The 20,702-nt window shown below is 67.4% G+C and overlaps 2 protein-coding genes across 2 annotated transcripts; one reads left to right on the top strand and one right to left on the bottom strand.

The window, feature by feature from the left end:
- Positions 1-32: 32 nt before the first annotated feature.
- Positions 33-20,672, top strand: BOP1 (BOP1 ribosomal biogenesis factor). Its single transcript, XM_051831194.3, has 16 exons — positions 33-152; positions 1,077-1,247; positions 9,298-9,375; positions 17,642-17,796; positions 17,867-17,984; positions 18,122-18,223; positions 18,301-18,513; positions 18,598-18,759; positions 18,828-18,908; positions 18,979-19,048; positions 19,129-19,261; positions 19,338-19,518; positions 19,600-19,888; positions 20,110-20,194; positions 20,281-20,388; positions 20,480-20,672. The coding sequence occupies exons 1-16, from the start codon at positions 51-53 to the stop codon at positions 20,631-20,633; spliced, it is 2,202 nt and encodes a 733-aa protein (XP_051687154.3). The 5' UTR covers positions 33-50; the 3' UTR covers positions 20,634-20,672.
- On the bottom strand, positions 14,794-16,415 carry SCX (scleraxis bHLH transcription factor). Its single transcript, XM_051831203.3, has 2 exons — positions 15,708-16,415; positions 14,794-15,098 (listed from the first exon to the last, which is right to left on the bottom strand). Exons 1-2 carry the CDS (start codon positions 16,251-16,253, stop codon positions 15,060-15,062), a joined length of 585 nt encoding a protein of 194 aa, XP_051687163.1. The 5' UTR covers positions 16,254-16,415; the 3' UTR covers positions 14,794-15,059.
- Positions 20,673-20,702: the final 30 nt, after the last annotated feature.

The raw sequence follows: 20,702 nt of genomic DNA, 5'->3' as shown, positions 1-20,702 counted from the left end.
CCCGCAGGCGCATGCGGCTGCGAGGTTCTGCCGGAAGCGGCCGGCGGAGCATGGCGGGCGTGCAGGGTGCTGGGCGCGCCGTGGCGCTGGCACTGCGGCCGGGGAAGCGGCGGCTGGATCCCGGGCAGGAGCGGGAGCCCGAGCCGGAGGAGGTGACCGGGGGACGGCGGGGGTGCGTCTGGTTCCGGCTGGACGTGCACGTGGCGCGAGGCTGCTGGGGCTGGCGTCGGCGGAGGGCTCGCGGGGCTGGGCGCATTTCCCGTGTGCTGGGCATCGGCCTTGGGGCATGTGGGTGTCGTCTGCTGCAGGCGTCTCCGCGGCCTCCCCAGCGGAGGAGGCTCGTAGTGGGGGCGCTGGGGCCGTTGGCCCGCGAAGGAAAGAGACGCGAAGGGGCCGGAGGCGGCCCTGGCTCCCGCCTCGACGCCATTTGTGCGTCCCGGCGCTGGAGGGTTTGTGCTTGCGCCCACGGCTCACCCCCGGGTCCCGCGCGGGGCGCGTTGTATGCGTGGGGGCGATGCAGAGCTGAGCTCCCTGCGCCGCGGCGGGGGCCTCGGCGGTGCGGTAGACCCCCGCGCTGGGTGGCGGGAGGCGCGCTCGGGCCTGGGGCGCAGAGGCCGCCCCCTTTGTCTTGGGCAGTGCCGTGGCCGGGCTGCCCGCACCGGCCCCGCACTCCTGCCGTGCCGCGGGTGATGCTCCCGCGGGGTCGCCTTCCCGTGTGCCCGGGCGTGGGGTGGGCTCGGCTCTGGTTGTGCTGCCTGCGGGAAGAGTGCGCGGTTGTGCCGCGGTGGCAGGCGCCCTGCGGCGTCGTGGTGCTGGTCCCGGGCTGCCTGGAGGAGGAGGCGTCTAGCCTGGGTGCTCCCGGGCCCGCTTCCGTTTCTCCCGCAGGGCCCAACCTTCCTGTTACCGGCGTCGGAGCGCGGTTTTGCTGGCGCCTAGAGCTGGCCCTGTTAACAGCAGGTGACAGCGGGTGGCCATGCCGTCAGTGGGGGCCTAGGTGGGCGGGCCGCTGCGGAGGAGGTGGGGGCCTGAGGGGGCACCTGCTGGGGAGACGCCCACCAACCTGTGCTTCCTCTCAGGCTTCTCCCGGCTGCGACCCTGACCCCGGCCACGGCAGCGACTCCGGCCTCTCGGACAGCGAGGAGAGCCTGTTCTCAGGCCTGGAAGACTCTGGCAGCGACAGCAGCGAGGATGAGGATGAGGGAGAGGGCGCGGATGGAGCCAGCACCGAGGACGCGGAGGAGGGCCAGGTGGGGTGAGCAGCAGGAACTGCCCCGGAGAGGCCGAGCAGGCCCCGGGCCCTGGCCTTGTGCCTGCTGCTGGGCCGTGAGACGGGGGCGGTGCAGGTGCCGGCGGCGCGGGCTGGGTCTGTGTGCGGTGAAGTGCGCGGGAAGCCGCTGGTGACACCTCGCTCGCTGGAAGCCCAGAGCTGTGTGTGGGCGGGCGTGGTGTTGCAGCCCGCCCGTCCTGGGGAGCCCCGCTTCTCCGCCTCAGGTCCAGCTGCTCACGCTAGCGCATCCCAGCAGCCTTTGCTGTGGCCAAACCCTGGGGCTGCGGGCATCCGGGGAGTGAGCCGGCAGAAGGGAAGTCTCTCTGTCACTCTGCCTTTCGAGTAAATGAAAATAAATAATTTTTAAAAATAATCAGATTTAAGGTTGCATTCATTAAAACTCGAGTTTTTATTTTTTAAAAGTTTATTACATGAAACAGTAAAGAGAGGGAGAGACAGAGAGATCTTCCACCTTCTGGTTCACTGAGGCCAGGAGCCAGGAGCTCCATCCGGGTCTCCCGCGCAGGTGGAGTGGCCCAAGCACTTGGGCATCTTCTACTGCTTTCCCAGGCCATGACACAGGGCTGGATCGGAAGAGGAGCAGCTGGGACTTGAAATGGTGCCCATATGGGATGCCGGCGCTCAGACCATGGCTTTCACCCACTGTGTCACAGCGCCGGCCCCCCCATAAACTCTTAAAAACAGAAAACACTAGGCTGGCGCCGCGGCTCACTAGGCTAATCCTCCGCCTGCGGCGCCGGCACCCCGGGTTCTAGTCCTGGTCGGGGCACCGGATTCTGTCCCGGTTGCCCCTCTTCCAGGCCAGCTCTCTGCTGTGGCCAGGGAGTGCAGTGGAGGATGGCCCAAGTGCTTGGGCCCTGCACCCCATGGGAGACCAGGAGAAGCACCTGGCTCCTGGCTTTGGATCAGCACGGTGCGCCGCGCAGCCAACTGCAGTGGCCATTGGAGGGTGAACCAACGGCAAAGGAAGACCTTTCTCTCTGTCTCTCTCTCTCACTGTCCACTCTGCTTGTCAAAAACAAAAAAACAAAAAAACAAACAAACAAAAAAACAAAAATAAAACCCAACAACTCCAGAAAACACTAGTGCAGCGAGAAGGTGCTGGTTTGGGCGTGTGGCCCGTGGTTTGTCGCATTGTGATCAGCTGTGAGCTTGCCTGGCAGAGACTGGGCGGACGTGAGCGCTGCGGTGGGTGCTCCTGCCCCCTCAAGGTGGAGAGCCCACCCGTTGGGGTTGGTCCTTTGGGACAGCTCCAGTGTCTCAGGTGTGGAGGCAGGACGCTGGCCTGCGGCCCCGGGAGCAGCTCTGTCAGGTTCTGCGTGGGCCCCTGGGGTAGGCCTGCTCACCTGTAGCCTTTCCCCACGAGGCGGGGGGCTCGTGGCTGCCGCCGGAGCCCAGTGACAGCTTCTGCGCTCAGTGCCCGCCCTGTGTCTCCGCTGTGTGGTGGAAAGCTCTCTGGGTTCTGCTGGCCACGGCCACACCGCTGTGGGCGCTCCTCTTGGGTGACAGCGCCCCCAGCCCCCTGCTGTCCCTGCGCTCCTGCTGTCTTGTCCCCCGGGGCTGGTTCTTAACCAGGGTTGCTGAGTTAAGGAGTTTTTTTTTTTTGAGAGATTCACTGGGGCCGGTGCTGTGGCACAGCAGGCTAAGCTACCACCTGTGGCACTGGCATCCCACGTGGGTGTTGGTTCAAGTCCCGGCTGCTGCATTTGCGCTCCAGCTCCCTGCTAGTGCTCCTGGGAGAAGCAACAGAAAATGTCCCAAGTGCTTGGTCTCCTCCTCCAGCGTGGGGGACCTGGAGGAAGCTCCTGGCTGCTGGTTTCGGGCTGGCCCGGTCCTGGCTGTTGTGGCCATTTGGGGAGTGAACCAGCGGATGGAAGGCCTCTCTCTGTCTTTCTCTCTGTAACTCTGCCTTTCAAATAAATAAAACCTTTTAAAAAATGACTTATTTATTTGAAAGGCAGAGTTACAGAGAGAGAGACACACACACACACAGATCTTCCTACTGCTGGTTCAGTCCCCAGGTGGCTGTGTGGGCCAGGCTGGGCCAGGCCAAAGCCAGGAGCTTCCTCCGGGTCTCCCACGTGGGTGCAGGGGCCCAAGTACTTGGGTCATCGCTGCTGCTTTCCCAGGCTATTAGGGAGCTGGATCGGAAGTGGAGCAGCCGGGATTTGAACTGACACCACGTGGGATGCTGTTGTCACAGGCTGTGGCGTAGCGCCGGTCCAGTCGCGTGGTTTTCTGCTGCTGCCTGGTGCTCCTGTCTGTCCACCTAGCGCATGCCCGCTGCTGTGTCTCTGGGGTCCACTCTGGCCCATCTGCAGGCTCTGCCAGTTCCTGCTGCGGATGAGTGGGAAGCCAGGAGGGCGTGGGTGGGCGGGGCAGTGTGGCCGCACGTCCAGACCAGCGGAGCCCAGCGCCAGTGCAGAGACGAGGGACTGCCTGGCTGCTGGGTGCCTTCCAGGAGTCCTGTCCCCAGGTCCGGCTCCCTCGTGCTCAGCAGGCTGCTTGGCCAGGGGAGGGGGAGGCTCCGTCCACACCTGTGGCAGCAGTCGGTGGGATGACCCCGGCCCGCCCAGCCCAGCGGCTTGCCCCCCCACCTTGGTCCTTAGCATTGACACGTGTGTGTCCACCACATGCGTGCAGCAGGGACACGTGCATGAGACGCTGTAGGGATGCCAGGGTTGCTCAGGAGCTCCTGCGGGGCTTGCGAGGGGAGGGGTCCCCATGTCCCCGGCCTGCCAGCCCCGTCTCCGGCTCGTAGGTCTGTTTCTCGGGCGTTCTTGTGTCGGAGCCTCTCTTCATACCTTGAGGTTTGGTGGCTCTGTGGGAAGCGAGCAGCGAGGCGTGACTGCATTCCAAGGAGGGTGGCAGGCCCTGGGTCAGCACCCTGGTCCAGCTAGGACACGCTGGCAGCGATGGCGTTGCTGGGGTTGGATTCTTACTTGAATGGCAGAGTCACAGAGAGAGAGGAAGAGCCAGAGAGAGCGCCGTCTGCTGCTTCACTCTGCAGATGAGACAAACCAAAGCCAGGAGCCTGCAGCTCCGTCCTGGTCTCCACTTGAGCCGTCTCTCGCGGTTTTCCCTGGCCTTGGCCAGGCCAGCTCCGCTGCTGGCTCTGGCTGCCTGCTAGTTCTGTCTCTGGATGGCTTACGTGTGTGGGAGACCTGCATGGAGTTCCGGGATCCTGGCTTTGGCCCAGCCCAGCCTGGCCTGTGGGCATTCGGGGAGTGAGTCGCTGTGTGGGAGCTCTCTCTGTTTCTCAAATAAAGAGTCCCCAGGTCCAAGGGCAAATGTACATTTTTTTTTAAAGATTTATTATATTTATTTGAAAGAGTTAGGTAGAGTCAGAGAGAGAGAGAGGTCTTCCATCCGCTGGTTCACTCCCCAAATGACTGCAATGGCCAGAGCTGAGCTGACCAGGAGCCAGGAGCTTCCTCCAGGTCTCTAACGTGGGTGCAGGGGCCCAAGCACATGGGCCGTCTTCCACTGCTTTCCTAGGTGCATTAGCAGGGAGCTGGATTGGAAGTAAAGCAGCCGGGACTCGAACTGGCGTCCATATGGAATGCCAGCGCTGCAGGCCGGGGCCTTAGCCCGGTCCTCAGAGGACCAAGGCACCGGTCCCTGTTTCTGGAAGACCCGGTTCAGCATAGCTTGCACCTGCCACGCCAGCGTCTGCTGGGGCGTGGTGTCCCCTCCGCAGAGCACCAGGGGCTGACTCGGACCCGGGGCCGCTGTGCCAGCCACGCTCAGCTGTACTGGGATTCTGCTTGGAGCCCTCCCCCGGGAGCCCTTCCTGGCTCTGTCCCGGTTCTCTCCTGCTTCTTCCCACCGAGGCGCGGACCCCGTGTCTCCTCTTGTTCGGGCCGACTGCGCCTTTGCCCGCAGACTGCTGCTGAGCCCAGGAGAGCTGGCGTCCCTGTCGTTGGGTCTGCGGCCCCACCCGGGAGCTCTGGCTGTGTCTGCCCGGTGTCACGGGGTCACCCAGGCCTTAGCCGCTGTCTGGCCATGGTGGTGCCTGGCGCTGGGTTTGTGGCAGGGCCCGTGTTCTCACAGAGGGACCTGAGCTGCCACTGAGGGCTTTTGTGGTGGTGTCGGGAAGGCAGCCCCTGCCCCACCGGGCAGGCCCCAGAGTCTCCTCCTGTGTGCTTCACTGCAGGGCTGTGCCCTCTGCCTCCGCTCCTAGCACCCACTGCTGTCTGCCAGGCACCCTGGTGAGCGCAGTGCCCCCGGCCTCCCCAGCCCCCTTCCTGCCTGTCCAGCCAGGCCCCCACCCCCACCCACCGCGGCCCTTCCTCCCTTCGTGCCCATTTTGGTCGGTTTTCCTTTGCTGGTGCTTACCTTGTCTTGTTTGCAGTAGGGCCTTTGCTCACTTTGGAGGGTGAGAAAATGCCAGGCAGCACTTGGCTGGCGTGAGGCCGCTCGCGTTTCCCAGGGCCCTGCCGTGGGAGCGGGGGCCGGTCTCGATGGCGTGGGTGCACGGGCTGCAGGCAGCATCCGACCGCGCTCTGCCTCTGGAGGATCGGGGTTCAGGCACCCCACAGGGCCATTGTGTCTGCTCCCCGCCCACAGGCTGTGTTGTGGGGCTTGGGAGGGTCCCAGGTGCGAAAGCTGGGGCCTGTCCTCTAATGGTCTGGTGGCCACAGGACGTCTGTCTGTGCCCCTGGAGGGAGCCGGGCTTGGCATAAGCTTGTAGGATGCCGGGCGGAGCCGTGTGGACCTTGCAGTGTGGACCCAGGTCTTTCACGGCCCTGTGGCTTTGCAGTGGGAATTTGGGGTGAGGGGACGAGGCCTCTGGAGGGCAGCGTCAAGGGTTGGCCATGCTTCCGCGGCCACAGCGTCCCTTCCTGGACGTGTCAGAGCCTGGCTCGGTTGCCACCAGCCCACGGCCCCTTGGACCTGTGCGTGTGTGCTCGTGTGTTTGTGAATGCATTTGTGTGGATGCATGTGTGTTGTGCGTATGAGTGTGTGCATGTGTGTATGCGTGTCTATGTGTATTGTGTGTGTCTGTACATGTGTGTATTGTGCATGTGTGTATGTGTGTCTGTGTATTGTGTGTGTACGTGTGTATTGTGCGTGTGTGCATGTGTGTATGCGTGTCTGTGTATTGTGTGTATGTGTGTCTGTACATGTGTGTATTGTGCATGTGTGTATGTGAGTCTGTGTATTATGTGTGTATTGTGCGTGCGTGCATGTGTGTATGCGTGTCTGTGTATTGTGTATGTGCGTGTGTATTGTGCGTGCGTGCATGTGTGTATGCGTGTCTGTGTGTATTGTGTGTATATATGTGTGTCTGTACATGTGTGTATTGTGCATGCGTGCATGTGTGTATGTGTCTATTGTGTGTCTGTACATGTGTGTATTGTGCATGTGTGTATGCGTGTCTGTGTGTATTGTGTATGTGTGTCTGTACATGTGTGTATTGTGCATGTGTGTATGTGTGTCTCTGTTGTGTGTATTGTGCGTGCGTGCATGTGTGTATGCGTGTCTGTGTATTGTGTGTGCGTGTGTACATGTGTGTATTGTGCGTGAGTGCATGTGTGTATGTGTGTCTGTATTGTGTGTGTACGTGTGTATTGTGCGTGCGTGCATGTGTGTCTGTATTGTGTGTGTACGTGTGTATTGTGCGTGCGTGCATGTGTGTGTGTCTGTATTGTGTGTGTACATGTGTGTATTGTGCATGTGTGTATGCGTGTCTATGTGTATTGTGTGTCTGTACATGTGTGTATTGTGCATGTGTGTATGCGAGTCTATGTGTATTGTGTGTATGTACATGTGTGTATTGTGCGTGCGTGCATGTGTGTATGCGTGTGTGTGTGTTTGCCTGTGTGGGAGGTGGCCGGGCTGCTGCCCGTCTGCTGCTCTGGGTCACTTACAGGGAGGATAGGCAAGAAGTCAGGCGCAGCCCTGACAGGGTCCTGGGAGTGCCTCGCCTGCTCCTTGGTGGGCATCTCTTGTCTTCTTCTCATTTTTAGATTTATTGTATTTATTTGAGAGGCAGAGTTAGGTCTTCAGCTGCTGGTTCACTCCCCAAATGGCTGCGATGGCTGGAGCTGGGCCGATCCGAAGTCAGGAGCCAGGAGCTGCTTCCGGGTCTCCCATGCAGATCCAGGGCCCAAGCACTTGGGCATCTTCCGCTGCTTTCCCAGGCCACAGCAGAGAGCTGGATAGGAAGTGGAGCAGCCGGGACTCGAACCGGCGCCCGCGTGGTGGTGCTGGGTTGCTGCTCAGCTCCTGGCACGGTCGCCCCGTCCTTCATGGTCAGTGCAGCCTCTGCCCTGTGTCCTGGAGCCCCACTGCCTGCTGCTGATGCCACCCGGCCCTGTGAACGGTGGTGTCCTGACTCGCCCTCGTGCAGCCACGTGTGCCTGCCTGATGCCTGGCCCAGGGTCTGCTGACAGAACTCTGAGCCCCGGGGTGGGGGCTTGGTGTGGTCCTTCAGACCCTGCCTGGGGGGCCCGCAGCCTGGACCAGAGTGCCCGGGTTCAGTCCCAGCCACCTGCTGTGGCCACCCTGGGAGGACCCACGTGGGGCTTCGGCCTGGTCCAGCTCTGGCAGTTGCCAGCTTTTGGGGGTGAACCAGTGGATGAGTTCTCTCCCTCTTGCTCTGCCTTTCGAATAAACTAAAGAAGGAGACAAAACAGCACCCGGAGTCCCCCCAGGAATCCCCCCACTCTGCACTGCTGAGGGCCCGGAGCCAGGCCCTGCCCGTGGGCTCCCTCCACAGCTCCCAGCAGGGGCGACCCCAGCCTCCCTGTGTCTGACCAGGAGCACTCCTCTTGGTCTTGTATGTTTTACTTTCAAAAACGTCCAGTGCTCACCTGCAAAGCCTCGCCCTTGGGACAGGAAGGGCCAGTCCCGGAGCTGTGCTGCTGCCCTCTGGTGGACACTGAGTGCCCTGCAGCTGCCCCAGAGCCCCGGGTGCCCCCTATGGAGCACATTGGTAGGGGGCTTTGGCCCCGTCATTGGGGTGCCTCTCCTTTCCCGGGGCCAGCAAGGACCCTGTGGCCGTGGCTTGCGGCTCCCAGCGCCTGGCTGACAGCATCTTCCCCAAGCCACCCCAGGGCAGACCGAGAGGCCAGAGCCCAGCTGGCAGCCAGGGCTGTAGCCTCTGGGAGCCTCCTCTGGGCCTGGAGTCTATCTGCCCTGGGCCTGGGGCCTCTCAGGTGTTGGGGAGGGGCTGTGTGCCCTGGCAGGGGCAGGAGTTGGGCTCCCCCGCCACGGCCCCCGCTCCCGTGCTGACCGGCGGGGAGCGGGGAGCGGGGAGACGTGGAAACCGAATCCCTGGTTCCTGGCCTGCAGAAGAACTTAGCCCCCATCCTCTTCCTCCTGAGGGGAAAAACAGGCCCGAGGAAGAGCTGGGCCTTGGCTGCTGCCTGGGTCGGGGGAGGGGGCCCTGGGCGGGGGTGCCCTCACGCGGGGCTGCTGCTCCCGAGCACCTCCTGCCCCGGGTGAGGGGCCTGTTTTCCCCATCAGGCCTGGTTCCGCCAGCAAACTTGATCCGGTCGCAAACGCCCACGCTCTGACCTGGTGAGACGGGGTCAGCCCAGGGGCTGGGATTGGGCCCTGCTGCCGCCCGTGGCATTCTGAGGGTTCAGGGCATCTCCCTGGGCCTTGGCCAGCTGGGATGGACGTGGCTCACCGCAGCTGCTGGTGCTGGCCAGGCCACCTGAGGGTGGGCAGGCGGCTGTGGCCCCTGCAACAGCGGTGACTGCGAGGACCTCTACCCCCCACAGCTGGTTTTGACATCAGTAGGGGGTAGGGCGGCCAGGAGTAGGGGGCTTGAGTCCCCTGCTGGTGGCTCTGGGGGTCTGTGCGTCAGTGCTTCTCAGAGGGTGTTCCCCCGAGGCCCCGATGGCAAGGGTGGGTGAGGACCTGGGGGTCTGGGGGTGGGGCTGCGGAGGCTCACAGAGAGAGGTGTCCTCAGGCTTGTGCCAGGACCCTGGGCCTGGGATCTGCCCGAGGTCCCCCCCGCCAAGTCCCCTGAAGTGACCGTGCGCCTCTCTCCACAGCCTGGCACCCCTGGCCTGAAGACAGAGGCAAGGACGCACAGCGGAGACGAATATGCGGAAGACAGCTCTGATGAGGAGGTGGGCCAGGCCGGGCTGTGGGGGCTGTGGGGGCTGTGCGGGCTGTGCTGCCCTGGGGCAGAGGAGAGTGCGGGGCCTGTGTGTGCGTCTTGGCGTGGCTCCCTGTTCCCGTCTGGAAGAGCCATTTTGGGGTCTGCTTGTGTCATGGCCAAGGTTGCGGGGGAGGCTGGGCGTGGTCTGGGGCCCCGGGGTTGGGGGAGGACCCTGGGGCCCCGGGGCATCTTCGCGGAGAGTACAGCCTGGGCCCCAAGTGCCTCTGGTTGGCGTGGAGAGGCTGGGGCGGCCAGGAGCGGTGCCTGGGCAGCCTGGGGCAGGGCGGCGGCTCCACGCTCTCTCCCTGGCATCCCCAGTGCGGGCCTCCCCTAGAGCTCCAGGGGTCCTCGCCCAGGAGGGACCAGAGTGGGAGTTCCTCCCTGGAGGAGCCCGCGCTGTGGACGGCAGGCTGGGTCTGCCCCCCGGGGAGCTGTGGCCCAGGAGGCCGCGGGGCTGGCGTGCGCCCTGGTTCTGAGAACTCGCAGGCTGAGGCCTCGGCCGCTCTGCCTGCCTGTCGGGGCTGTCCCCGGGCCTGGGGACACACGCCCCTCCCCAGTTGGGCTTCCTCCCCTCCCCGCGCTGTCTTGGCAGCGGCTGGGGGAGCCTTGGCCGCCCGCCCGATCCGGAGAACAGAGACAAAACAAAATAAATTGGTTTCCTGGCCGGAGCAGCGGGCGCGCTCGGCGAGGGGGGCCACGCAGCGCGGCTCCCGGCCCGTCTCCCCTCCCCCCCAGGGGCTCTGGCTGTCGGCAGCCACATCCTGTCGGCTACTTTTTATATTTGGTATTTTGAGAAATCGATGGTGATTGTAAGTGGAGCGCAGAGGCCGGGGCGGGGCCTGCCTGCCCACAGGGAGGCGCTCCTCGCCAGGGGCCGCCAGGGGCCAGGCCCGGGAAGACCCTGCCGTGCGGGAGGAGCCGGCCGTGATGACTATCCCATCTGTAGGGCTGAGTGACAGCGCGGGAGCAGAGGTGCCCGCCCGGGAGCTTCTGCCAGCACAGCCGGCCAGCGGCTCGAGGGGGCGGCAGAGCAGGGACGCGTCCCTTCCTGCGAGGTCTGTGTGGGGCGCCTGCCGGTTCCCCCACCCGGAGGTCGCGCCAGGTCCCCTCACCCTCGTGAGAACTTGGCCCCCCTGAGCTGCCCCAAGCTCCTGCCCGGGGGGGGGGGGGGGTCCTGGGTCGGCAGGTGCCCTCCAAGGCTGAGGGGCTGAAGCCCCTTCTCACAGGGTCCTGGAGGGGGCCTGGCCAGGCAGACTGAGCGGTGGTGCCCCCGAGGGTGCTAGCCGGGGCCCCAGGCAGGGGTGGGCCCTGCTGGGGGTGGGGGGCTGCCAGGACCCCTCCTTGGTCTCCTCCTCTCCAGCCCCCACCCAGAGCCTGGATCCAGAGGGACTTGCTTTGGGCACCCCTTACCGGACTCCTCAACCTGCCCAGCCCCTCGAGGAGCAGTGGTCCCCCATGCACTAGGCCCCCTCACTCTCTCCCCCAGACTCCAGGCAGAGCAGGGGTTGGGGGTGTCCTGGCTGTGTGGAGCGGGAGCCCCCAGGAGCGGCTGTGCTGCGGCCGCCCCGCCCCCAGCCCTCCCCACAGCACCCAGGCGTCACAGACGTGATCTCATCCAGCCGCCCGGGGAGGTGGGCTGGGGGAGGGGCGGGCCCGGGGCGCAGCGGCCCCTCCTGCTTCTGTGGGGCAGCTGGGAGAAACTGAGGCCGCGCAGGTGGAGAGCGGCCAGCGTGCCGGGCTGAGAGGCCCTGGGCGCCGCTGAGGGGCTGGCCTGCCTTCAGGCCCTGGGAGACCTCTGTGGGGCCGGGGCTGGCCTGCCACACCCCACCCCCTGCCCCTCACTCCGCCCGGGCTGTAACTCGGCTCCCGCAGGGACGCGGCCCGGCCTGTCTGCATCCAGAGCCCGCGATCCCCTCTGCTCTCTCGCCAAACGCCGTTAATGGCTTCTCCCAGCTACTGAACCGGCAGCTGCCTCCAGCGCTGGCGGCCTCCGGCTCCTCCGGGCCCCCGCCCCCGCCCGCCCGCCCGCCCGCGTCCTGGCCGCCGCCCCGCACACTCACTCGCTTGCGTCGCTGCTGGCAGCAGCGCCTGGCGGCTCAGGTTTCCAGCAGGAGCGAGCAGCGCTCCCCGCCCCGTGTGTGGAGGGTGCGCGGCCTGCAGACCGCCCTGGCGGCCATCCACCCCGGCCAGCCTGCGTGCCTGTCTCGGACGGGGTAGCTGGACGGGCTCATCCTGGCCCTCCGGTCTGGTTCTTTCCCACTGCTGGCTGTGGGGCCTCGCCCGTGGCCGCTGGGCGTGAGTGGGCCTTTGCAGCTGTGACCGCTCTGTGCTCTTGGCCCGAGTCTGCTCCTGTGCCCAGCACCACCGTCGCCCTCGGCTGGTGGCGTGCTGTGCAGCCGACTGCCAGCCAGGGCGCTCCCCTTGGAAGGGCAGGGTAGGGGTCGTCCACTGTGCTGAGGGTCGCTGAGTGCCCTGTGCGGCCCTAATGGCCTGGTGGCCTTCGGAGCTGCCCTCATCCTTGCTGGGGGCGGGGCAGGGCTCCCCAGGAGGAGGGCTTTGCCGTGGCAGGGCAGGCCTGTGGGACCAGCAGGCGAAGGCTAGTGCTTGGAGGTCCCTGGAGCTGAGCTGAGCAGGAGCAGCGGCTGCCTGGGGAGAGGCCGGGAGCAGGCGCCGCCACTCAGCTCGTGGGGCACAGAGCCGCCGGGCTGAGCTGAGGACTGTAGCTTCTGGAATCCCCTGCCTGATCCTGCCCCCCCCCCCCCACGCCGCAGGCCCCGTGGAGGTGACGGGGATGGGGGCCCTCGCAGGAGGCCGACCTGCCCGATGGCCCCAGATTGGGCTGGGGTGGCCTCTTGAGGGGCGTCCGGGGGGAGGTTCCCGGAGCCGGTCGGTCCGAGGCAGCAGGTGAGGCCGGCGGGCAGCCCCTCCCCACCTGAGCACACTGACAGAGATAAAACACCCACCCCGAGGAGGAGGCGGCGCAGGAAGGCCCGGTGGTGTCCGAGACAGGCGGGGTCTGGTGCGGGGGAGCCGGCGAGCACCGCGCACTGAACACTGCCCCATTGTAATCGGAGAGGGGCTGGGGAGGAGAGAGACAGAGCGAGGGCGGCTGACCCCCAGCTCCCGGGGGACAGGTGGGAGCGGCAGAACGAGGAGAGAGTGAAGGATTCCAGAGGTGGGCCGGCTTCCTCTCTCGCAGACAGACACGGGAGGGAGGTGGGCAGCCGGCCAGCCCCGTACCTGCAGTTCCAATCTGTGGTCCTGACAGCTGCAGCCACTTTGGGGAGGGGGAGGGGGAGGGGGCTCCTGAAGCGGAAAAATCCCAGCCGACCCCGCAGCGGCTGCGGTGTCCTGTGCAGGGCGGGGGGGGGGGGGCCGCTCGGCCCGGCCCGGCCCACAGGCCGTCCTTGGGGCCAGCGGCTCCCGGGGGGCTCCGGTTCTGGGCCTGTGGGTGCCCTCGGCCAGCCGGGCCTGGGCTCTGGAGTGTGGTGCCTGACCTGCAGGGGTCACATGTGTTTCCTGGCAGCCCGCAGGTGCTGAGCAGGGCGGGGCTGCCGGCCTGGGGTGCCGGCCGCCTGGTGACGGATCACGTGCTGCCGCCAGCAGCCGGCTCCCCAGGCTGGGGACAGGGGGCTGACAGCCGAGGCTGGGCCCAGCGTTTCCAGTCCCACCCGGCAGCAGGGCGCCTGCTGGGCCCCCCTTCCCAGCTGCCTCCGTGGGGCACACGCAGAGGGGGCCCTGGGTCTTTGTCCCGCAGCTTTCTGGCTGGGGAAGTGGGGGCTGGGGTGGGCGGGGTGCACCTGCCACCCCCTGGCCATGGGCTGTGAGCAGCCTCGGGGGTGCGCTGGGACCTCGGGGCAGGGGCCGGCCCACACCGCCCCCGGTCTGGTTTGAATTTCTGGAGCAGTGAGGGTGACGGAGTGCTCCTCCCGCCCTCCCTCCTCCTGTTGGCTGAGGCCTCGGCCCGCTGCTGCTGCTGCTACCGGTGCAGCTCGGGGAGCTGCCGGGCCGGCTGCCCAGGCCTGCGGCTGGCCAAGCTGCAGCCTGTCGGAGTCAGGCCCTGCGGCGGAGGGCTCGGCCAGCGCGTGCCGCGCCCGACCAGCCAGGCGCCTGGGGATCCTGCCGGCCCAGGGGCTGTTTTGTCCCTGTCCCCTCTGACCCAGCCGCCTTGGACACCCCGGAGTTGGCTCGTGACCCCATCTCCCTCTGTTCCAGGCACATTCCTGGGGCAGTTCTGAACCTCGAAGTGGGTGTCCCATGGTTAGCGCCTGCCCTGGCGTGTGCAGGGCCGGTGGATAAGGGGAGGTGGCCAGGGTCCCTGGGTCTATGCAGTCTCCAGATAGGGCTTGTCCAGGCAGGGGAGTAGGGTGACCAGGCCACAGGACCAGGGCTGTGCTGCGCCCTGCCCTGTGTCGCACCCAGTGACCTTGCTTCCTGGGAGGGTGCCGTGCAGGCCCTGAGAACGAGCCCCACACCCCCCAGGTCCTGGCTTCCTGAAGGGCGGGGGCTCCTGCAGCGACTGCGCCCCCCACCCCCAGCCTCGGCCAGCTGGAGGCTCCTGCAGGATTAAGGAGAGGAAATTTGGGGTTGGGTTTCTCTCTGAACGAAAGCTGCCGCCGTGACTTTTTGTCCTGTTATATTTCTATCAGATTGGACACAGCCCTCCAGCCCTAATGGCTCTGGCTTGGAGAATTTCCTCCAAAATTACAGCACCACTTCCTGCCCAAGGGTCCCTGGAGCCCGTCCCTGCAGAGCGGGCAGCTGTGGCCCTGCCCTGCGAGGATGCCCACGTGGGCCTCAGCACCTGGTCTCCCCTGGAGCCTGGGGGAGGTGCCATTGTCTGGTGCCGGTGGGGAAGGCCCAGGCCAGCGGCCGCCCGCACCTGGTGCCCTGGGCCAGGCCCCGCCCGCCCACCCTGCCGGAAGTCGGGCCGCTGGCCCTGTGGGGCGGTGGGGGAGGTGGCCCTTTCTTCTCCGCTCTGCCCGCTGAACTGACGGCACTAAACTGTAATCGTCACCTGCAGGATTTTAACGGTCGGCCAGCTGTGCCCAGCGTGGAGGGGGCCGATGGACGGCCTCGTGGGCGGGTGGGTGGGGTTTTGCGGGGGTTGGGGGCTGTGGGCCCTTCCTCCGCAGTGGACCCATGCGGTGTCTCCAGGTCTGGCTTGTCCAGGCAGGGGAGCGGGGCTGCACTAGGGCGGCCCACATCTGCGCACGCCGCAGGCTGTGGCCTCGGGCCGGCAGGGGCAGGCGCGCTGTCCCTCTAACACACACGAGGCTCCTGGTGGGCAGCCCAGGGAGGGAAGGTGAGCGGCCTCATCAGAAAACAGTCCCACCGCCCGGGCTGGAGTGTGGGTGTCAGCTGAAGTGGACAATCGGCCTCCACGTTTGGAAGATACGGTTTCATTTTTACTTATACAAAATTTCCAGACTTTATATTATATCAAAGACAGGCAGCATGTCGCCCCCGAGGCAAGCCCAGGTCGGAGGCCACGGCAGGAAGTTCTGTGGGCCTGGGCAGGTGCTGGAGCCGCTGAGTGCTGCCGCCAGTGCTGTCTGTCCATCTGTCCATCTGTCCATCGGCCCCGCTCAGAGCCAGGGGCAGGTCCAGGCTGAGGATCGCCAGGGTCCCCCGTGCTGCTGCGCCCTCCTCCTAACTCCGTATCGCAGTCTTCCTGTCTCGGTCCTTGCTCTGCGGAGGGCAGGGAGGGGTCAGGCCTGGGCAGGGGCCCAGCACTAGCCCAGGCCTTCGGCTTGGCGCTGACCACCCCTGCCAGGCTCCCAGCTTCCCCTGTGCGTTCTGGGGAGGGGAGCACGTTGCTGCAGCCGAAATTGTAAAATTAAATTTCCCAGATGTTCGGGCCCCAGGAGCTCGCGCGCTGTCTGGAGAGGAAGCGGGGATTGCTCCCCACTCACCCTGCTTTTCCGGTGCCACCAAGCACAGCAGGGGCCGTAAATCACAGTGGGCCCCAGCCCCCAGGGCTCCCGGTGCCCTGCAGCCCACCCCGCTGCCCCCCCTGCAGGCCCTGGCGTCGGGGGGCAGGGCCGGCAGGTGCCCTGGGCACCCAAGCCGATGGCCACAGGGCTGTGGGGTGTGGGCAGCCCCTTCCCGTGGGGCCGGGAGGGCTGCTTCCAGCCGCTCGCTCACTGCAGGACGGCTCGCCCTGGGGAGGCAGCTGAATTGCAGGGCCCGGCCCCTCGTCCTCCCTCAGCCCTCCGTCTGCAGGTCCCCAGGACCCGCCGACCTGCCCTGCCCGCCCTCCCCGGCCGCGGGCACCTGCCAGGCCCCCGCCGCGCTCACCAGCTTCCTCTGGCTGCTCAGGCAGAAGGTGCAGATCTGTTTGGGCTGCGCGTTCTCGGCGTCGCGAGCGGGGGGCGGCGGGCTGCCCGCGCGCGCTGCGTGGAAGAAGGCAGGCCCCGCGTGGCACGGCTGCCCGTCGCCGCAGGCCTCGCCGGCCAGCAGCACGTTGCCCAGGTGCGAGATGTAGCTGGAGGCCAGGCGCAGCGTCTCGATCTTGGACAGCTTGCGGTCGGCCGGCTCGGTGGGGATGAGCGTGCGCAGCGCCGTGAAGGCCGTGTTCACGCTGTTGGTGCGGTCCCGCTCGCGCGCGTTCGCCGTGTGCCGCTGCCGGGGCTCGCGGCCCGGCCGGCCCCCGGCCCCCGGCCCGCCGGCCCCTGCCCGCCGGCCCCCGGGCCTGCGCCGGGTGCCCTGGAGGCCGCAGCGCGCCGCGTGCACGCGGCAGGGTTTCTCGTCGGATCCCGAGCTCTCGCTGCCGCGGTCCTCGTCCTCCGACAGCGGGCTCACCTCGGGGTACAGGTAGCGGCCCGGCGGCGCCGAGCGCAGCATGGCGAGGGCTGGGCCGGGGGCCGGCGTCAGCTCCGCCGCGCGCCGCGCATGCCGCCGCCTGCGGCCGCCGCGGGCCTCGCGGGCCGCCCGGGGCCGGGGAGGCGCGGGGTCTCGGCTGCGCCCCGCGGTGGCGGCTGCCGGGCCGCGCGCACACGTGCGTCCCGGGCTGGAGCGGGGCGGTGAGCCGCGCCTTTATAGCGGCAGGGCCCCTCCCCCGCGCCGGCCGCCCGCCCCGCCCCGCCCCGCCCCTCCCCCAGCCCCTGGAGGCCGGCGGGGCCGCTGTCCCTGTGCCTCCCCGAGGCCACACTTCTGGGGCGCAGGTCTTGGGGGCGCCTTCCAGTCTCCAGGTGGGGGGAAGTGGGAGTCCCCAAGACGGCGCAGCGCCTGCCCCTCCCCCCTCCCCCCGGGGGCGGGGGAGGGTCCATGAGGACCCCGGCCCCACAGAGCTAGCACAGCTGCCCTGATCCAGGCCCTGGCCGCACCCGGCCTGCCTGTCTCCCCCTGCCTGGGCACTCAGGCCTTCTGCCACGACGAAGGGGAGGGATTCGGCCCCAGCCCTGGCGGCTGCAGCCCAGAGGCTCGAGCCTGGGGGGCGGGCACAGCCTGTATTGCACCTGCCCCTGCGGGCTGGGCCAGCCCCGGCTTCCTAGAACTCACTGCCCCTCTCCTTTCTGCTTCCCACGTCACAGACCCTTCCCCACCCGCCTGGGCTGGGCCAGCCCCCTTGGAATACACATGCACTCCCGGGGTCTGTCTGCTCTGGGTGGGGCCCCGGAGCCATGGAGGGTGCTGCAGGCTCCTGCCCCAGGGGAGAGGGAAGGACATTCTCTGCGAGGGGTGCATGGGGGCTGAGCCCTGGGGTCCCCGACGGCCTCAGAGGGGCCGCCCTCCCCCTTCGCACTACTGTTGCAGGAAGTGGCCGCCTGGGCAGCAGTGCCCATGCTGGGAGGAGTGAGGGTGGTGGCTGGCAGGGGCTGCAACCAGGAATGTGTCCGGGAATGTGGTTGCAGGGCCCACCCCAGGGAGGCGGCTGGGGGCACCGGCCACCTCCTGGCAGAACGCAGTGGCCTCGGGCTCCCTGTGGAGTAGGCCGGTGGGGTCTCCCCTGCTCCCTGCCTTGTAGCTGCCCACTTCTTCCTCAGGCCCCTGCCAGGGGAGGGAGCCCACGGGCGATGAGGTCATCCCTGTCTGTGGCTGCCCAGAGCCCTGGCCAAGGAATCCGAGGCGGGGGGAGCTCTGGGGTTGGCACCACTTCAGTGGAAAATGTGAAGGTGCAGCTCCGGCGCCGGGGGGGGGGGGCAGCGCCGGCCACAGTGCCACGTCAGACCCCAGGGCCAGGGGAAGGGCACGTGGTCAGGTGCTGATGCCGCTGTGGCTGGTGGCCGCAGGATATCCGGAACACCGTGGGCAACGTGCCCCTGGAGTGGTACGCCGACTTCCCCCACGTGGGCTACGACCTGGACGGCAGGCGCATCTACAAGCCCCTGCGGACGCGGGATGAGCTGGACCAGTTCCTGGATAAGATGGACGACCCCGACTATTGGTAAGCAGAGGGGCCTGCCGGCAGGGGCTGGGCCTGCAGGCTGGAGGGTCTCTGACTGGAAGCCCCCCAGGCGCACCGTGCAGGACCGGCTGACAGGACGAGACGTGCGGCTGACGGACGAGCAGGTGGCCCTCGTGCGGCGGCTGCAGAGGGGCCAGTTTGGGGACATGAGCTTCGACCCCTATGAGGTAGGTGGCAGCAGCTGGCCTGGGTGGGGGGCGCAAGTCCCGGACCTGGGCTCCGACCCCTATGAGGTAGGCGGCAGCAGCTGGCCTGGGTGGGGGGCGCAAGTCCCGAGCTCAAACGCCTGTGCCCGTCTCCCCAGCCGGCTGTGGACTTCTTCAGCGGGGACGTCATGATCCACCCAGTGACCAACCGCCCGGCAGACAAACGCAGCTTCATCCCCTCCCTGGTGGAGAAGGAGAAGGTGCGAGCGGCCCCGGCCCCGGCCCCCGGCCCCCGGCCCGCCCTGCCCTGCCCACCCTCACCCAGCCCCCTCTGCAGGTCTCCCGCATGGTGCATGCCATCAAGATGGGCTGGATTCAGCCTCGCCGGCCCCGGGACCCCACCCCCAGCTTCTACGATCTGTGGGCGCAGGAGGACCCCAACGCCGTGCTGGGGCGCCACAAGATGCACGTGCCGGCACCCAAGCTGGCGCTGCCCGGCCATGCTGAGTCCTACAACCCCCCTCCCGAGTACCTGCTCAGCGAGGAGGAGGTGAGCCTGTCGGGGGGGGGGCGCCTGGGCTGCACCCTCTGCCCCGTCCACCTGTGCCCCCAACCCTGTCTCCTGTCTGCACAGCGCCTGACGTGGGAGCAGCAGGAGCCCGGTGAGCGGAGGCTCAGCTTCCTGCCCCGCAAGTTCCCCAGCCTCCGGGCCGTGCCTTCCTACGGCCGCTTCATCCACGAGCGCTTCGAGCGCTGCCTCGACCTGTACCTGTGCCCCCGGCAGCGCAAGATGAGGGTGCGTGGGGGGCGCCCGGGGGGGCGTCTCTGGGTGGGGGCCACAATGATCGGGTGCCTGTCTCCCAGGTGAACGTGGACCCTGAAGACCTGATCCCTAAACTGCCCCGGCCGAGGGACCTGCAGCCTTTCCCCACGTGCCAGGCCCTGGTGAGTGGGGGCGGTGACGGCCGGGGCTCCCAGCAGCCGCAGGTCTGTGCTCACGGCCCCTCCTCTGCAGGTGTACAGGGGCCACAGCGACCTCGTCCGCTGCCTCAGCGTCTCCCCGGGGGGCCAGTGGCTGGCTTCAGGTGGGCCTGTGGCGGGGACAGCCCCGCGTCGGGTGGCAGGGTGGGAGGGCTGGGTGCTGAGGACCCCTCTGCCGGTCCAGGCTCGGACGACGGCTCGCTGCGGCTCTGGGAGGTGGCCACTGCCCGCTGCATGAGGACCGTGTCTGTGGGGGGTGTGGTCAGGAGCGTCGCCTGGAACCCCAACCCCACCATCTGCCTGGTGGCTGCAGCCACGTGAGTGGGCAGGTCCTGGGGGGGGGGGCTGGGAGGGGAGGGCAGTGCTGAAGGCCGGCCCCGCCCCCGCCCCCAGGGAGGACTGCGTGCTGCTGCTGAACCCGCTACTGGGAGATCGGCTGGTGGTGGGCAGCACGGACCAGCTGCTGGGCGCCTTCTCCCCGGCCGAGGAGCCGGCCGTGCAGCCCGCCCGCTGGCTGGAGGTCTCCGAGGAGGAGCGCCAGTGGGGCCTGCGGCTGCGCATCTGCCACGACAAGGTGTGGGGCGCCAGGGGCGGGGAGGGAGTGTGGTGGGGGTGCCGGCCCCAGCCCGCGGCCACCAGCCCTGTCTTCCTGCAGCCAGTGACACAGGTGACGTGGCACGCACGTGGGGACTACTTGGCTGTGGTGCTGGCCACCCCAGGCCACACCCAGGTGCTGCTCCACCAGCTGAGCCGGCGCCGCAGCCAGAGTCCATTCCGCCGTAGCCACGGGCAGGTGCAGCGTGTGGCCTTCCACCCCAGCCGGCCCTTCCTGCTGGTGGCTTCCCAGCGCAGCGTCCGCGTCTACCACCTGCTGCGGCAGGAGCTCACCAAGAAGCTGATGCCCAACTGCAAGTGGGTGTCCAGCATGGCTGTGCACCCTGCAGGTGAGGGTGTGGGGGTGCCCCTGCGGGTGAGGGGAAAGGTGTGGGGTGCCCCTGCGGGTGAGGGTGTGTGCCCCCTGGGGTGAGGGGAGAGGTGTGTGTGCGCACCCTGGGGTGAGCGGTGTGGGGGTGTGCACCCCCTGGGGTGAGGGGAGCGGTGTGTCTGCCCCCTGGGGTGTGCGCCCTGCTGGTGGAGCGCTCACCCTGCGGGTCCCGGCCCCCAGGGGACAACGTCATCTGTGGCAGCTACGACAGCAAGCTGGTGTGGTTCGACCTGGACCTTTCCACCAAGCCCTACAAAGTGCTGAGGTGAGGCGGGCGAGTGGGGCGCGGCCAGTGGGGCGCGCCTGCTGGGCCCGTCCCGCGCCCGCGCCTGAGCAGCCCCGCCCTCGCAGGCACCACAAGAAGGCCCTGCGGGCCGTGGCCTTCCACTCCCGGTACCCGCTCTTCGCATCCGGCTCCGACGACGGCAGCGTCATCGTGTGCCACGGCATGGTGTACAAGTGAGTGCCGAGCCCCGCCCGCCCGCGCGCCCGCCCGCGCGCCCGCGCGCCCGCGCCGCCCTGGTCTGCAGCGAGCCCCTCCTCCCCACAGCGACCTGCTGCAGAACCCGCTGCTGGTGCCCGTGAAGGTGCTGAAGGGCCACGCGCTGAGCCGGGACCTGGGCGTGCTGGACGTCGCCTTCCACCCCACTCAGCCCTGGGTGTTCTCGGCGGGCGCGGACGGCACGGTCCGCCTCTTCACCTAGGCCGCGGCGGGCGCGGGTCAATACAGCCGTGTGCCTGCCGCCCTGCCTCGTTCCTCCCACCACGGCGCC

The sequence above is a fragment of the Oryctolagus cuniculus genome, chromosome 6 (genome assembly GCF_051225735.1).
Source record: "Oryctolagus cuniculus isolate XC-2025 breed Fujian yellow rabbit chromosome 6, ASM5122573v1, whole genome shotgun sequence".
Taxonomy (NCBI): domain Eukaryota; kingdom Metazoa; phylum Chordata; class Mammalia; order Lagomorpha; family Leporidae; genus Oryctolagus; species Oryctolagus cuniculus.
The sequence above is the reverse complement of the archived record's forward strand: the minus strand, read 5'-3'. Positions and strand labels throughout refer to the sequence as shown.

Excerpts from the sequence above, each read along its gene's own strand:
- BOP1 (XM_051831194.3), top strand. The coding sequence starts at position 51 with ATGGCGGGCGTGCAGGGTGCTGGGCGCGCCGTGGCGCTGGCACTGCGG. Across the intron at positions 19,049-19,128 it reads GGGCCAGTGGCTGGCTTCAG|GCTCGGACGACGGCTCGCTG; the intron begins GTGGGCCTGTGG and ends CTGCCGGTCCAG. Across the intron at positions 20,389-20,479 it reads TGCCACGGCATGGTGTACAA|CGACCTGCTGCAGAACCCGC; the intron begins GTGAGTGCCGAG and ends TCCTCCCCACAG.
- SCX (XM_051831203.3), bottom strand. The coding sequence starts at position 16,253 with ATGCTGCGCTCGGCGCCGCCGGGCCGCTACCTGTACCCCGAGGTGAGC. Across the intron at positions 15,099-15,707 it reads TGAGCAGCCAGAGGAAGCTG|AGCAAGGACCGAGACAGGAA; the intron begins GTGAGCGCGGCG and ends TGCCCTCCGCAG.